We start from the raw sequence: 17,963 nt of genomic DNA, 5'->3' as shown, positions 1-17,963 counted from the left end.
TGGCAACACACAGAAATACAGCAAACGGTGAATAAGGAATAAGGAATGTGTTTTTTAGGACAAACTTGTAAACCTGGTTGTTGCGTTTTTGTTTTGGTGTTTTTTTTGTTTTTTTAGCCGATTTACTGCTCCACGCAGATGTTGAATGTATGGTAAGTCCTGTTCCCATAGCAGATGAGAATGCTTTGGGTTTTTTTTAAAATGCAGTGATTGTGGAAATGTGTCTGTTGTCAGTGCTTTGGGTCTTGGGTTCAGCTTGTGTGAAATTTGTAGGAAGTTGTCAGACCAGTTCCTTTCCTATTATTTAAGCTGATAAGTAAACTGACAGGATATTGCCATACTTCTGCTTTTTGTTTGTTTGTTTTTTCCTATGGTTACATTTTTTTTTAAATTTCTATTTCCACTAATGGATGGATCCACAGAATTCATGGGACAAAAAATTGTCCCAGTCAAGACCTGGCTTACTATGAGTAGTCAAAACACATACATGAACAAATACGTTGGTATTAGTGCTTGTAGGGTAGGTGCGCAGTGGCTCGTAGCCTATATAACCATATCGACCAAGAAATTATATTGATCCCTCAGTCCACAAGTGTGTCAGCCCACTGAACTTGTCCAGCCCCTGAATGTAACATTGTCCAACAGAGCTCAAGACACCGCTGTGTCTAATTGCTTTGTATTCTTATAAAGATACACTTTTTAGCTTACAAAATACATTAGTCTTATTAATATCGGACCCTATGATCTGAAAAATTCAAAGGTTTTTCTAGATGATTAGTGATCATTTTGATGAAATGGACCGACTTTCTCATTTTATTTGCAGCACCACTGCTGTGATATACTGTTATATTTTTTTATATTAATTAAATAACTTTTATCCTCAGGTAATGTCTTTAATACTGTCTCTTAAATGGTAAATGTCCGGTATTTATATAGCGCTTTACTAGTCCCTAAGGACCCCAAAGCGCTTTACATATCCAGTCATCCACCCATTCACACACACATTCACACACTGGTGATGGCAAGCTACATTGTAGCCACAGCTGCCCTGGAGCACACTGACAGAGGCGAGGCTGCCGGACACTGGCGCCACCGGGCCCTCTGACCACCACCAGTAGGCAACGGGTGAAGTGTCTTGCCCAAGGACACAATCGCCCACATCACCTACACCTCTTAGTGTAGGTGATGCTCAACGGATCCATTTTCTGCAAAGAAGAGTCATTTGATGAATCAAATAATCCTTTTGAACACACAAGGAGCCTATAGCAGAAAGTGTGCATTAACAAAACTGATAACCACTGTCATGGTAGTCTAAGGAGCTTAGAAAGTTCCATACAAGCCTACTGCTTTGGCTCTCGGAGAAGGCGGACACATCTTCCCTGCTGCTGCTTCTATGTCTTTGTCTAGTCTTGTCTAACTCTAACCCTCAAAGAGTCTCTCAGTCTTGTTCTCTAAAACCTAAAGAATTATGGATTTGATCAACTGGTCCCATAATGAAATTGACACCTTCCTGGGCTTGGGAGAGCCCGATTGTCCTGCGGAGACGTTTGGTGCCGGATACTCGATGGTCGGTTGCATCATGTGTCTGGCGACACTCTCAATGTAGGACATTGACCGATATCTACCAATTCGGAACCACGATAACAGAGTTCTGGCTGATTGAAGCTGGCTCGGACCTGGCTTATCAAAGAACAAGAAGCGGTTACAGCTGTTCAAAACCCCACAAGGCTGGCCGACATGATAGAGGATGGGCAGGAGTAAGACTGTGTTATTGAACGCAATATGGATAAGATCTTGGAGAAAAAGAAGGGGAATTGAGAGAATTGGTGACCAGTGATGGACATTAGACCAACTGTAAAAATTGGATGCAGTTATTCGCACTAAACCCAAACATTCACCATCTTCACTCATGCAGCTATCCCACTGGTGCCAGCTGAAGGCCTGCCGAGGTCGAGGCTGACTGGAACAGCAAAAATTCTCCATGACAAACGGGACTGTTGTCAGAACTCTTTGTCTCTTCTTCAAAGCCGCCTGGGTCCACTCGAGACTGTTGACCTTCACTTAACCGGGCGTGGTGACACTTTCTCTCAGCTGAACACGGGATACACACACACATCACCCTCCCTCCCCTGAATCAAATGCCTCCTCCCATGCTTACGTCCCATCCGATGTGGACAGCGGATCAGCTGGAGGAGCGATCGAAGATTGCAGTCGTCCCAGATCCAGCTGTACACACTGGAATATTCTCCCATGTTGCTTGTCTGTGTTTTATTGTGTTATGGTGTGTTGAGATCTGTGAAGATTTATAAGCACAGTCTGAGTGGAGTCTTTTTTTGTTTTTTTCCCTCTTGTCCCCGATGTTGTGTATCTTCATTGTTTTACCAATGCTACCTATTCTGACCTGTCTCCCCCAATTTGATGTTTTTGTAATGTATGTTTGGTTGGAATGGGTCCAATTTTCGCTGCAGGCAATGCAGTGACAAATAAAGGCTTATCATCATAACCAAATGACGGAGAGTCCCATGTATTTAAAACCTAGTGGGACAACCCTGTTCCTTAAGACGGTTCTTGACCCACTATTATAGCCACGATATGAAAAAAAAAGCTGTGACTCATCACCAGAGGTTTTGGATGAAACCAAAGCAAGATCTTGTCTCACCGTATTATGTGAAGTACTGAGATCATGATGCAGGATGTAAGTGGGGGTCGAAGCGCCTGGGAAGGGATCTCAAAACTGCATTGTAGGTGGCAGACAGTTGAAGCCACAGTTTTTTCACATCTTGGCTCATGTGATGAGACACATGAATAATAGTGGGTCAAGGGATGCCCATACCAGAGTTTAAATCCCTGATCTCTCCACCGTTTGGTTTTAGAAATGGAGAAGCTGCTCGGATGTGAGGTGAAATGTCTTTATGAAACTTAGAGAAGTCCAGTCGCATTCTTTCCTAGTTCCTTAGACTACCGTGACCTGGATGACTGAGAACTCAAACACTGTCATGATACCATTATTTCCATTTAGGTTTAAAGTTTTATCAAACCTGTTAATGCAAAGAAAGCCTGATAATGTCAAATTATCTTCACAGTGTACCCCTCTGAGATCCTTATAAGGTAGCCATATTTTTGCTTTTCTTTCTATCAAACGACACATCACACACCAGGCCAGCACAAGCATGACTCAAGAATGCCCACTGCACCACCAAACTGATTTATTTCAAATTAATTACATAGTTCAGTTTTTCATTCAGGGGATGCATTGTACCCACAACAGACCTGGAATGTAGTGAAGTGACAAATAAACACGAAATGGGTTTCATGTTCCTCACAGTACAACCTCTGAGAAACTGCTTTCTGTGCACATTTTCGATTCCTGATATTTGCCTCCATGACTGTCATTGCCCACTTCTTCTTTGCAGAATCCCGAGTCTTTATTTATTCAGATTTCGGTAAACCGACCTTCAGTGGTTTGTTGTTTTGTTTTGTTTTTTAACAGTTCCAGGGAAAAAAAATCTAATTTACACTTTGGTTTGTGACATCCTATTGTGAAGCCACAGCCTGAACATTTTTATTTCTTCTTGGTTTTAAGATGTTATGGGTGGAAACAAATTACTTAAAACCAGCAAATACAGCAACCACACATGACAGTGACAATCCTGTCGTACAGAGTAGTAATCAACAATAAAGGAGGCTCATAGACAGGATAAGACAGTTTGCTGGTTACCCAGCTGGTTATATTTTTACCCGTATCACAGTCTTACTGACATTCCTCTCAGTCTTAAATTAGTATAACGTCTGCCCTTGATTGATAAACTTGGTCATTTCAAATTTCTGAATCTCAAATGAAAAGCAACAAAACACATTTCTTTTAGAGTTTATATTTTGTTTGTATGTATTTACAATTTTCTGACTTGTGTGTGAAACTGTATTTTTTCCATTGGAGCCAGTGCTAATGAAACACTAGCTCTTGGCTTCCCACACTCAAATGTCAGCTAATCTTTTGGGGATCTTTTGGCATAGTGTTACATTTAGAGTGACTGAAGAATACAAAGCACATTTGTATTCAGTACAAAGGTTATCTGACTTCCTATCAATTATTTTACCGTAGCAATTTCATAAACATTAGACAAGGATCCATTATATTGCATGATGGTCCAGGAGAAATGTCAGTTATTTGCACTGTGTGTGTGTGTGTGTGTTTAATGCCCTTTATACTTTTGCGGTAAAGTAAGGTTACTGTAACAAACTGCTGAGCATGCCAGAAAGGATGTGGTTTTCATTGTCTTTCTATTTCCTTGTTACAGTAGGTTTACATATATATATATATATATATATATATATATATATATATATATATATATACATATATATATGTGTGTGTGTATAATTTGGGAAATGACACTAAAAGAACGTCAACATCATTATTGTAAACTTACTGTAACAAGGAAATAGAAAGACAATGAAAACCAAATCCTTTCTGGCATGCTCAGCAGTTTGTTACAGTAACCTTACTTTACCGCAAAAGTATAAAGGGTATTAAACACACACACACACACATATATATATATATATATATATATATATAAAAAAAAAACACCCAGCACGCCCCTGCGGGCGGTTTATCCTTCAAGCTCGGGTCCTCTACCAGAGGCCTGGGAGCTTGAGGGTCCTGCGCAGTATCTTAGCTGTTCCCAGGACTGCGCTCTTCTGGACAGAGATCTCCGATGTTGTTCCCGGGATCCGCTGGAGCCACTCGCCTAGCTTGGGAGTCACCGCACCTAGTGCTCCGATTACCACGGGGACCACCGTTACCTTCACCCTCCACATCCTCTCGAGCTCTTCTCTGAGCCCTTGGTATTTCTCCAGCTTCTCGTGTTCCTTCTTCCTGATATTGCTGTCATTCGGAACCGCTACATCGATCACTACAGCCGTCTTCTTCTGTTTGTCTACCACCACTATGTCCGGTTGGTTAGCCACCACCATTTTGTCCGTCTGCATCTGGAAGTCCCACAGGATCTTAGCTCGGTCATTCTCCATCACACTTGGGGGCATCTCCCATTTTGACCTCGGGACTTCCAGGTTATACTCGGCACAGATGTTCCTGTACACTATGCCGGCCACTTGGTTATGGCGTTCCATGTATGCCTTGCCTGCTAGCATCTTGCACCCTGCTGTTATGTGCTGGATTGTCTCTGGGGCATCTTTACACAGCCTGCACCTGGGGTCTTGCCTGGTGTGATAGACCCCAGCCTCTATGGATCTTGTGCTCAGAGCTTGTTCTTGTGCTGCCATGATTAGTGCCTCTGTGCTGTCTTTCAGTCCAGCTTTGTCCAGCCACTGGTAGGATTTCTGGATATCAGCCACCTCCTCTATCTGCCGGTGGTACATACCGTGCAGGGGCCTGTCCTTCCATGATGGTTCCTCGCCTTCCTCCTCTTTCTTGGGTTTCTGCTGCCTGAGGTATTCACTGAGCACGCTGTCAGTTGGGGCCATCTTCGTGATGTATTCGTGGATGTTTCTTGTCTCATCCTGGACTGTGGTGCTGACACTCACCAGTCCCCGGCCCCCTTCCTTCCGCTTAGCGTACAGCCTCAGGGTGCTGGACTTGGGGTGAAACCCTCCATGCATGGTCAGGAGCTTTCTTGTCTTTATGTCAGTGGCTTCTATCTCCTCCTTTGGCCAGCCTATTACCCCAGCAGGGTACCTGATCACGGGCAGGGCGTAGGTGTTGATGGCCCGGATCTTGTTCTTACCGTTCAGCTGACTCCTCAGGACTTGCCTGACCCTCTGCAGGTACTTGGTGGTTGCAGCTTTCCTAGCGGTCTCTTCATGGTTCCCATTCGCTTGCGGGATCCCCAGGTACTTGTAACTGTCCTCTATGTCTGCAATGTTGCCTTCTGGTATTTCAATCCCCTCAGTTCTGACTACCTTCCCTCTCTTTGTTACCATCCGACTACACTTCTCCAGTCCGAATGACATTCCAATGTCATTGCTGTATATCCTGGTAGTGTGGATCAGTGAATCGATGTCTCGTTCACTCTTGGCATACAGCTTGATGTCATCCATGTACAGGAGGTGGCTGACAACCGCTCCGTTCCATAGTCGGTATCCGTAGCCAGTCTTGTTAATGATCTCACTGAGGGGGTTCAGGCCTATGCAGAACAGCAGTGGGGACAGAGCATCTCCTTGGTAGATCCCGCACTTGATGGTGACTTGTGCTATGGGCTTGGAGTTGGCCTCTAGTGTTGTAGGCCACATCCCCATTGAGTTCCTGATGAAGGCTCTTAGGGTCCTGTTGATCTTATACAATTCTAGGCATTCCAGTATCCAGCTGTGGGGCATTGAGTCATAGGCCTTCTTGTAATCAATCCAGGCTGTGCACAGGTTGGTCAGTCTGGTCTTGCAGTCTCGGCTGACTGTTCTGTCTACCAGTAGCTGGTGTTTTGCGCCTCTGGTATTCTTGCCAATCCCTTTCTGTGCCCCGCTCATGTATTGACCCATGTGCCTGTTCATCTTAGCCGATATGATGCCTGACAGGAGCTTCCATGTAGTACTGAGGCAGGTTATTGGTCGGTAGTTGGATGGGACCGGTCCCTTCTTGGGGTCCTTGGGGATCAGGACCGTCCGACCTTCGGTTAGCCATTCCGGGTGTCTCTCGTTAACTAGCAGCTGGTTCATTTGTGCTGCCAGACGCTCGTGGAGTGCAGTCAGCTTCTTCAGCCAGTAGGCGTGAACCATGTCGGGCCCTGGTGCTGTCCAACTCTTCATACTAGCGGAAGGGGTTACATGAATAGGATGAGGGACCTATGGATATATATATATATATATATATATATATATATATAGTCTGTTAACTACTATATTTTATAAACATTTTGCTCTTACTATTTTTTTTTACATACTATACTGCTGAGTGACTGTCTGCTGCTCGTCAAATACATTTCATTGCAATGTTGACCCTGTGCTGACTTGCGTATGACAAATAAAACTGAAACTGAAACTGAAGTGAAAGTGATGCCACAAGGGAAGTAAAACTATGAAAACACCACACTCTTCAAAATAAAACAGTAAACATGGAGAGACATAGACATGACAACACAAGCTAGACAATTAGAACATAGAACATGCGGAGAGAAACGCACAGGCACAACAAAGTAAAACACTGAAGACAAGACAGACCACATAGAGGATAGTAAAAGACTCATAATTAAGGAGACATAGAAGAACATACACTAGACTAAAACTCAAGGCAAACTAATAATAATGCTAAAACTTAACATCCTTTCAATATAACATAAGAAATGAAAAAATACTCAAAATGCTGGGTCACGAACCGAGCCCCTGACAGAGTACTTGTTTTAATTTGTAGTTTTTTCTCTGCAAACGAATTTCCTACTCACAGAGACATTGCGCAAAATGTATTTCGACCCACCACATACTAGTCTTATTTTACAGACATTCGCTGTCTTGTGAAAAGTGCAGATATGTGCAGGAGGGCAGCAAAAAAGATTTGTTTTTCTCCAGATTGTTTGACAAAGCCCTTATGCAAGCCTTCATTTACCTGCACAGACTGCATAAATCTCAAACTTGGCCCAAATCTACCTACATATACAACTTCTCTTGTGTTATTAATGACTGAAACAACAAATCCACAGTTGTCTCTACTGTACAAGTACTAATACTAATTTGAAAATACCTCTGTGTAAGGAATAGATCCACAACACTGTCCAACACCTCCAGTCATGGCTGTCAGTGTTCTTGCACAGCACTTCATCTTTGGGTCACTGATGTTAAAGGCTTTGACTCCACAGCAGTGACTGTTTCCTGCTTTGTTATGTCTGAGCAGAGAAAGATGAGTCTCAAATAAGATAAAGAAGGATTATAAATAACCGAGGTATTGCTGCTGTTATTAAAAAACGATAGTACTTTGACTTGAATATTCATATACTGTAATAGTTGAAACAGCCAACATAATTCACAATTCATACCAGACAATTTGTTTTTTCACCTGCAAACAAAATTACCTGTGTCCATTGCAGCACTTTAGGCCGACAGTGGTATCGTACAGTTCAAACATGCAATTAAGAACAACTCACAGTCTCTTTGAGTGTTCTCTATCGTTTTTATTCATTTATGAACATTACTCTTCCTGTTTTCTGTTTTTGCAAGGCACAAAACTCTAAAATATAATAAGCAACATTGTTTCCATTCTAGTGCAAAAGTGAAGACAAATGTAAACATTTCCATGTTGTATACTTGACACACATCATGTGTCTGCATTATGTTAGTCTTATCAGCAGCACTCATTTGGCATCATTTTGTTTACAAGATCAACTGAATGATAACTTTTTCTGTGCCTGAGATGAAGGTATTGGGTCAGCTGTTTGCAACTGATATGAATCAGTGCTGGTGTTTACATGCCAAGATCTGTGCTGAGTAAATATGTCACAGATTCCAAAGAAATACATTAATGTGATTGCAGTTACTGGAAAATATTCGGTAAACACAGTAATCACATTATAGTTACAGTTATGTTGTTGCAGAGATTCTTCAATTTTCTCCACAAAGGGTGGATAGAGTAAGAAAACATCAGACAGGCTTTTTTTCTTAATGTGCACTTTCAGGAGGATAAAGATAGTGGAACTGTCTACAACTTTTGATGAGTGGGGATGTGGGTATTGAGGAGGAAGAGTGTGACGATAAATTCAGGACAGATCCAGGACGGAAATAGTTTTTATTATACTGCTAAACCAGCATTGGCTCTTTGGAAGCATCTGCACAGACAGCTTGTTGACACTGAGCTATTCAATTTAACTTTTATCGCAGCAATTTAGGATTATTAGCTAAAAACAGTCAGACCTAACAGTATGTTGGCTCCACCTAGTCTATTTGTTATAGTTGTATGAAATTTGAAAACCCTGACCTTTAGTACTTATATAAGATTATAAATGGTGACCTTCAGAACATGACTGAGATGATTTGATTGGTAATATGCCATTTTTGTCGCAGCAGAACTGAACTCTGTGGGAAAAGTAATAAAGACACTCGCTCTTAACTTATCTTACAGTCCAACCTTTTTCATGTATTTGTGATGTAAAGTAAAGGTAGAGAAAAAATACTCACAGATTATCCCAATTGATTTCAAAGAATGCAATTCATTGGGATTATTAAGTTAGAGACTTCTAAGCACTCATTTTTGATTCTGTGCTCTTTAAAATTCCATTTTATCTTAATTTAAAGTCACTTTGCATATCTGAGACTTATTGCTACAAAAAGAAATACATCTGTCAAACAGTTTTTCATATTGTCTGAGTATAAAACTTGATAATTCTGTTAGCTGGGAAACTTTAATAACTTTAATTTCTTGTAATGTGTAATGGTTGTTTTACAGGAAAGTACTTTTTTTGTTTATTTAATATTGTTTATTATGTATACTTTATTCATTTTCATCAAAACGGTTCCTTTTTCCACTCAGTTTTTTCTAATGTCCAGCTCCACCTACTTATGCCACAACTCTTGCTCTTGCTGATAATGGGTTTAACTTTAAAATGTGAGTTACAGCATATTTCACTGACTCGACTGTAGGCCTCCTTTCCATAGCAAGCCAGCACACGTTGTTATTGAGTAACCAGAGCAAAGAGACCCTTCAACATCTTGATATGAATGCTATTGCTTGTTACCTCAGAAACACTACACTGACAGAGACTGTATAAACACTGAAACACTGAGTAAAGAAATTATATGTGTGTGTGTATATATATATATACATATATGTGTGTGTATATATATATATACACACACACACATATATATATATATATACATATATATATATATATACATATATATATATATATATATATGTATAGATATATATATAGATATATATATATCCATAACTTTAATTTTGAGTTATGGATAGCATTTATTTTATTTTATTTTTTTAGTGGTGGAAACAAGCTTCCATATTCCATGTTGCTTCCCTATTGTTTGCTATTTTCTTTAATGAGATATTAAAACCACAAATGAGTCATTTGACTTGCTTAAAATTTCTTTACTCAGTGTTTCAGTGTTTACACAGTCTCTGTCAGTGACTGTATAAAGTGACCCAGTGACTCAGATACTTCAACCCCGACTCACACAGTAATGACCAACACCTTTTTTCACCCGTTAGTTCATGTGATGAAGCACATGATTAATAATGGGTCAACGACACCCATGAATAATGGGAATAATGGGACTCTCCAACTTTTGGTTTTAGAACCCATTTTGATAAGAGGTGAAATGTCTTTGACAAAGTCTTGGGAGCTTGGAAAGAAAAGCGTCTGGACTTCTTGTCCATGGTGGAGAGTCCCAGATTTAAGCCCTGTTGGAGTATCCCCCCAAGAGTGACAATAGACCTCCTAATGATCCTATACCTAATCACATGAGCCAAGGTGTGAAAACGGGTGGTCACAATCAGCCAAGATTTAAGGTGAGGTCATTGTGAAACCTAACCCCACCCTATCATGTGATTTCCTGAGGTCAGATTGCCCAGGATGTGAGTGTGCATTAAGGCGTCTGGGAAGGGATCTCAGAACTGGATTATAGATGGCAGACAGTTGGTGTCATTAGCCACCGCCTTTGTTCAAAGATGGTCGCTCACAGTGGACATAAATGGCTTCTTTCACTCCTCTTTCAAACAATCTGTCCTCTCTGTCCAAAATGTGAACATTAGCATCCTCGAAAGAGTGACCTTTGTTCTTTAGATGCAGATGGACAGCCGAGTCTTGTCCCGTGGAGGTGGCTCTTCTATGTTGTGCCATGTGTTTATGAAGTGGCTGTTTGGTTTCTCCAATGTAGAGGTCTGGGCATTCCTCGCTACACTGTACAGAATACACTACATTAAGTTTGAGCGAACACCATCCGCACAGACACAGCGGGCAGGGAAACAGAAGAACATCACATCAAGAAGGCCCTGAGGTTATCCCAGCTGGATATTTGTCAAAGCTGGGAAGGCGCCAAAAGAAAGCTCCAGCCGATCCAGGAGAGAAGGACAACTGCTGCCTAAGTGAAAACCTGTAGTGATCCCGTATGTGTCAGGAGTATCGGAGCAGTTGAGACGCATTTTTTCTAAACCCCAAAACACGCTGCGCCAAAAACTGGTCCACCCCAAGGATCGGGTCCCCCGACGCAAACAGAGTAACATAGTGTACGCTGTTAAGTGCCAGGAGGATTGCCAGGATTTAAACATCGGGGAAATCAAACAACCTCTGGCGAAGCGGATGGCACAACACAGAAGAGCTAACTTGTCAGGCCAGGAATCTGCAGTCTATTTACACCTACAGGCCAGTGGACACTCTTTCAATCATGAGGATGTTCACATCCTGGACAGGGAGGAACGCTGGTTTGAGTGGGGAGTCAAGGAGGCCATTTACGTGAAAAGGGAAAGAACATCTCTGAATCATGGAGGGACCTAAGGGTACATCTTTCGACATCTTACAATGCCGGGATTGCAGCCATTCCCCAACTCTCTGTGAATGGTACTCATGGCCATTGATCAGTGGTCATGAGAATCTGCATAATTATGATTAAGGAACTGACCTCCCAGCCCATTGTTCCTTCAGTGGGCTGGTTTCATTCATTATGCAAATGTACTGTTTATAAGATTGGGGAAACCTGCAGTCAGCTGAGACTGAAGAAGTCACTTGGATGAATGACGAAATGTTTCTCCCACAAAACGCTACGTCCAGATGAACAGAATCAACTTTTGGAGTTAGTAACATAAATACAAATTAGTTTTTGTTCTCCATTTGTGGGAGCATTACCTTAATTTGTGTTATGCTTGTATGATAACAATAGTCTTGAATTTTGAAATCAACACACAAACACACACAAAGAAATCGGTAAATTTCTCGATATGCACGGTAATATTAATTAGCAGATCATTTTTTCACTCTGGGTTTTGCTACCAGTCTGTCCTTCACTGCTGTAACACCTCTGCTGCAACACTGGTGGATATTGTTCTTTCAATAATATTCCGACTTACTCAAGACCCACTGTCACAGCCACGTCGATATCACCACAGTTGGATGTATTTCAGTGTGGACAATGTACAGTGACATCTGTGGATAAGTAACACCTTAACAGCATGTTAACTGAAGGGAAAGTTCCATTTAAAAATATATTTATATGGTTTGATTATAGAAGAAACTGTGCTTTCAAATTGAAGTTATTTAAAAAATAAACTCATTAAATATTCTTTAGAAACCAAACAAACAGAATCAAGTTTTAAAAGAAAAGGAATCTTTTATTTTCTATACATGTGCCTCATATCAGAGCTGCTCAGGGAATATTTACACCGTTGGAGGTTTTTCCCTTAATTCCTGAACTTCCTTATGCAAGGCTGTTAAATGCAAAGAGGAATAATCCATAAGTGAAATAAGATAAGTATTAAACCAACATGGCTTAGTTTCTTCTGCCACTTTCACTTTTGCGCTCTTCCCAGTTGCATTCAGAAACAGGGATGTGGTGATTCAAACTCTCAGCCAGATCCACAGAAGCTTCACAGTTCAACCTAATCATTTTTTTCAGTTACACAAATGGTTCAAGATATCACTTCTTCTCTGTGACGTGTGGCTCCAACAGTTTCTTCATGTGCAGCTCCTCCACCAGCTTATCCACACAGACCTTGAACATAGGTTCAGGCTCCTGAAAGACAAGAATATAAACACAATCAGGACCTGCAAGACGGGCGCGGTACACGCACACAATGTTAAAAACCGTCAGCCATCTAATTACTTAAATATAAAAGTCTTAAAAAGGATGGAAATGTAAGTTTTCTGCATCTGTAAAATTTTCTGTAATGGCTTCACCAGCGCAAAATCAAACATACAGAAAGAGACAAAAGGCATTTCTATTAATTTATTACTGCAACACATACAGGCATGTATATATTGTATATATTGTGCTATTTCTTACTTAGTGTACTGTCTGTCTTTGTTACTGTTTGTACTGGAGCACTGTAACCAAAATAATTTCCCCTAGGGATCAAAGTATTCTGATTCTGATTAGATGAATAACTTAAAAATGCTTAAAAAGTGCTTTAAATATAGCAAAGAGAGATTTATCAAGAGATGTATCTCATGACCTTTAAATGATACAGCTCATTTTAATATAAAACAAAGAATAACGTTGTCAGCTTTCATCTCACATGGTCCTGGAAGCATCAATGTGGTTTTAATAGGAAAAAATAAGGGTTCAAATTCAGCAAATCCAGAGGCCTGTGGATAAATAGAAAACAGTCTACCGCCAGCAGGGCTGCACTTTTCACACTCCCTTTTTCTGTAAATGTGATGTCACATACCGACATATAACTCACTCTAGACACTTAAATGACTTAAATGACTCATTACTTTGTGCTCCAGCTGCCGCTGTTTCTCCACAGCCTCCTCCAGACTTAGACCAACCCACTCTGCCTCTTCTTCTGGGACCTCAAATTGCTGCTCACACAGAAAAAAGTGGGAGAATTTTTTTTTTTTTTTCCCTTGTTGACTTTAATCACTCAGTTGACTCAGACATATCGGACATACCTTGTACTTCTCGTAAACTTTTTCTCGTTTAACGGGGTCATTAGGGTAAAGATCTGTGTTTTTGCGTGCCAGACGAAGCAGCATTGCCCTCTTCAGGTCCATCCCCAGTTTGGAGTTGAGGTCCTCCTTTTGTGTCTACAACCAGTCATTAGTTAGAGATACATGGAAAACACAATAAGAAAAAGTTCATGTTGAACCGGGGTAGTTTTCTCTTACTTTGAGGATATAATAGTCGAAGCCGTAAGCAGCATCGATGAGGTCCAGAGTGTGAGCTGTGACTGGGATGATGAACTTGTGGTCAAGGATCTCGCTGTAAAGTTCTCTCTTGAACACCTGTGGTTTCCAAGTTTTCCTCAGACGAGTGGACATCTAAACAAAGACAGTTTAGACAACAGATCATCACTGGGCTCAAAAAGCTGTCAGCTTTGTGCACTGAAATGAAAACTTTCTGGACTTTTAAACTATTTCTAAAGAAACAAAACAAGAAAAAGTACATTTGAGGAAATAAGATGAGCACTTTTTAAATTTTCTCAGGTTAAATAATAAATAATATCACATGAGGTGGTTCACCACAAGTATTCTCATGGCAAGAGTCAAATATATCACTGAAAATAATCAGCTGCTTCTCCAGTGAGTCTGTCATTGTCAAATGAAATGTAGCTCCACTATTTTAAACTACAGTCTTTGCTCTGCAGCATCTGTGCACTACTTCTCTATCTGGTGCAGGTTCTCCCAGTGCAAGATGGTGGACTGGTAGACCATTGGAGAAGAAAAATACACAGAAGCTGCAAATCATATAGGAATTGCCACAGCAGTAGATTGGTAAGCAAGCAGGTAGGAAAGCAAAGACTAGTTTTTTGGCAGAGACTGAACTTCTAAAATATGACTGAGAGACTGTCCAGCAGTAGAGCCCAGCCAAAAATTAGTGGGAATACTGTGGGGGACAAAGAGCAACATGCACCGTGTATAATTTATGAGGAGAGACAAACGACTGTATAAAAAAGAAGAAACTACAAAAATAATAAGCCTAGTCATAGACGTGCTTAGATCAGCAGACTGCCAAAAGCCCTTTTCACATAGCACAGGCATGCACTTAGCTAGAGCGAATGGCCCAAAATTTGCTTCGCTTGCAGTTGCATTCTGCTTGGACATCATTTTTTTTGCGGCCGCTCTACATTTACTACATACGCCTGCTCCCTGTCATTTCAAAACATGCATCTCTCTGACTTTGTAAGTGATATTGTGCGGTGCAAGCAACAGACATAAATGTGTTTCAGAGCGCCGCGTCCTTGTAAAAGGCCTTAATGCCAAAATTCTGGGCAAAGGGCCTCAAACCCTAAAAGTGAAATAACCACCAAATGATGCAAAGTGCCACACTTGTGGGAAAATAAATAACATAGACGAGTGAGCGCATCATTGACACGCAAGGTATGACGCGCAGGAAGAAGGTGACAGCATATTTCTTGGTACCATTAAAGGAAAAACGAGACCTGTAGACTGTGGATATAAGGTTTAAAGACAGGAATGTCATATTTTGAATTACCACTGGTCCTTATGCAACTGTTATTCATTACTATGTATTAAAGAAAAAAGTGTTCAGAGGTGTCAAACCCCAAATTCTTCAGAAAGAAAAGAAGCCGTTGTACTACCGGGTGTGCTAGGATTCACAAACTCTGACTGCTGCAGTCAGAGTTCATCCCACAGCTCGTGGAGAAAAAGAAACTCCTCAGAGACTTGCTCTTAAAGAAGAATAGTGGTTCTGATCAAGACAAAAGCCTCGTGTGACCTGAAAGAGGAGCTAGCATATAAATCTGTCTTGGTAGGATTCAAATAAGGAATTATTATCATCATTATTATTATTTTTATTATTATTTGTAAATAGATGTGTCCTCTTTTGGTTTAGGTGGCGTTCTACTACAGAACTAGGGTGAAGAGGCCCCTCACCTATTTTTCACACCATCTCTCACCTGTCGAACAGAGATATATGTGCAGGTGGAAGAGGGGGTTTGTAGGCTCACACAGGCCTGTGAGCGATTTACAGATTTCTCATGAGGCAGAATTTTGAACTACCCCGTTTTTTAGTCGTTTACACTCTCCCCAACCTTGCTTGGATCTGCTGGTTGTTGTATTTGTGGTGCTCCAAACCCATGTTGCCAACAGAGAAGCTGCAGAGTGTCCTCTATTGGACAAACTATGCAACATCAACACTCATCTTTACTTTTCTGATTTTCATTTATCAGCTGTTATAAATCCTGATACTAATCGACTGCCAAATAGCTAATATTATTCAGTCGATAAATCAGTCAGGTTCTATCCAGAAGTAACTGATCATGTAGAATTTTTCTCTCAGATCGATCTATGTAAACGCTAACATTTCACAGCCAATAATACACCAGGTGATATTTTTCTTTAGCAATACAGTGCTTTGCCATTTTTACTAAGCAGCAGTAAAGTTTTTAATTTTCACTCAACTCATATTTTCAAGATCACCTTACTTTTCTGAATGGTTCTCTGTAAAGACACAATAGGTTGATGCAAATCAAATGGAGCAAACTCAGGAACACAACTTCTAATGCTTTGTTCTTCAGCAGCTGCCCCCTGCTTTCATACAAGCATTTTATATAATATAATAATATTCTTATAGGAAAGTATCAAAAGAGGAAATCAAAAGCACACAACAGCAGCACAAAGAAAGACAAAAAAGACTAACTTTGTCATTGTTGGCATATCTGTAGCCCGATATCCAGCCCTCTCCTCCCCACAGGCCGTCCTGGGACTCTGGAGGGTAGTAGATTGGGACTGGGACATCCTGCACCCGTTCCTTCAGCCCCGTCTTGGGGTTGGCTCGGTACTGGACTCCCAGAGGCCTCCAGTGGACAGGTGTGGGTGCCTTCTGTTCAAGGGACTTGAGGTAGTGCTTCGGGAGACGAGCATAGATGCCCTGTTTCATTTTAAGGGCCTCCCACACTTTGGGGGAGTACTTTAGAAGAGGCATTTTTGCTTTTGACAGTCAAATCTGCAACACAGAGGGATAAAAGAACAGAACTTAGTTAGTGTCGCTTATGTAGACCAATCAAAAAAATCAGCAGAGTTCCACTGTTTGCAGGTGTTACAGCTTTAATACATACAGAAAATAATCTGGTGCAGAAATAAAAGAGGAAAAACTTCCTGATTTTTCTTTGACAGGTTGCATTCTTAAGATAATGAAGCAAGAACTGCGATAATTTTTTCAATTAATACAAAATGCCAGAAATGCCTTTTGTAATTACAAGCTGACCATTTTTCTGAATCGTTTATTTCTTTTAATAAATAACTACTGGAATACAGAAACAGAATAAGTTTCATGACATTAGCTGATCGTTAACCAAAGCAGGCCAACAACACAGTTACACACCGGCTTAGTTAATGAAACAAGCCTTCCATAAGTGTCTGTACCAGCACTATTAAAAGGTCTTACTGCGTAATTAGAAAAAGCAACGCCGTCAAACACGGATGGAGAGTTTAATCCACGTTTTCTCAACATCAAGCAGGCAAGGGCATCATGAATCCTCCGCTACTGGCCGCAACTTCCGCGAAGTGCAAAAAGCGTCACACATGATTGGCTGAGAGAAGACGTCGCTCTGCCTCTTCTTCCGGGCAAACCGGATGTACACCCACAGGCAGAAAAGCGCTGTTCGTTGAGACAATAAAAATGTACTTCAGAGCAGAACAAACGAAAGACGTGTTCTTGTAAAATACTCATCATATATATAAATGTGTTATGTTTGTGTTTCTTTCTTCTTTTTGCACCAAAAGCTTCCTTTAAGAATCTAAGCACTGTGATTTGTTCTTAAAATCCTTCAATACTTATAAACAGCATTGCACTTTTAATACATGTACGTGAAATCTGTTTTTAAAGCCTAATGTCAAGGTGTTTTTGTCTTTTAGTCAGTTAATCAGACTTCATTACACACGTATCGTACAGATAAATAGAATGAATTACTAGGGGAAAAAAGAAGCTTAAAGAAGAAGAAAAAAACCTTAAAGAGAACATAAATCAGTGGTGCAAGAGAGACAACAACAGATGATAAAAACAATTAAATTTAAAAACAATCAATTTTTTTAACATATAGATATATGTGTGTGTGTGTGTGTGTGTGTGTTTTAAAAGTTATATTTATATGCAGATGTGTCCATCTGTCACAACAAGGAGTAGAGACGATGTAGAGGAAGGACTAATTTGTTTATGAAACCCTATTGTTTAAAGTTGTCATGGTTTGGAGGACCATTACCATCTCCTGCATTGAAGAGTTCAGATGTTATTTTGATATTGATATAGGAGTCCGTAAACATGGACTTTTATTTTGGAGAGCAATGACAAAGGTTGACAGGAAGTGGTACAATAGGGTTTCACTCTTT

At 40.6% G+C, this 17,963-nt stretch overlaps 1 protein-coding gene across 1 annotated transcript; it reads right to left on the bottom strand.

The window, feature by feature from the left end:
- Positions 1-12,328: 12,328 nt before the first annotated feature.
- Positions 12,329-17,177, bottom strand: mrpl28 (mitochondrial ribosomal protein L28). The gene is made up of 6 exons (XM_003450804.4): positions 17,023-17,177; positions 16,276-16,581; positions 13,782-13,934; positions 13,566-13,700; positions 13,389-13,475; positions 12,329-12,684 (listed from the first exon to the last, which is right to left on the bottom strand). Exons 2-6 carry the CDS (start codon positions 16,558-16,560, stop codon positions 12,589-12,591), a joined length of 756 nt encoding a protein of 251 aa, XP_003450852.1. The 5' UTR covers positions 16,561-16,581; positions 17,023-17,177; the 3' UTR covers positions 12,329-12,588.
- Positions 17,178-17,963: the final 786 nt, after the last annotated feature.

The sequence above is a fragment of the Oreochromis niloticus genome, linkage group LG14 (assembly GCF_001858045.2).
Source record: "Oreochromis niloticus isolate F11D_XX linkage group LG14, O_niloticus_UMD_NMBU, whole genome shotgun sequence".
Classification (NCBI taxonomy): Eukaryota; Metazoa; Chordata; class Actinopteri; order Cichliformes; family Cichlidae; genus Oreochromis; species Oreochromis niloticus.
This window is presented reverse-complemented; position numbering and strand designations above follow the sequence as displayed.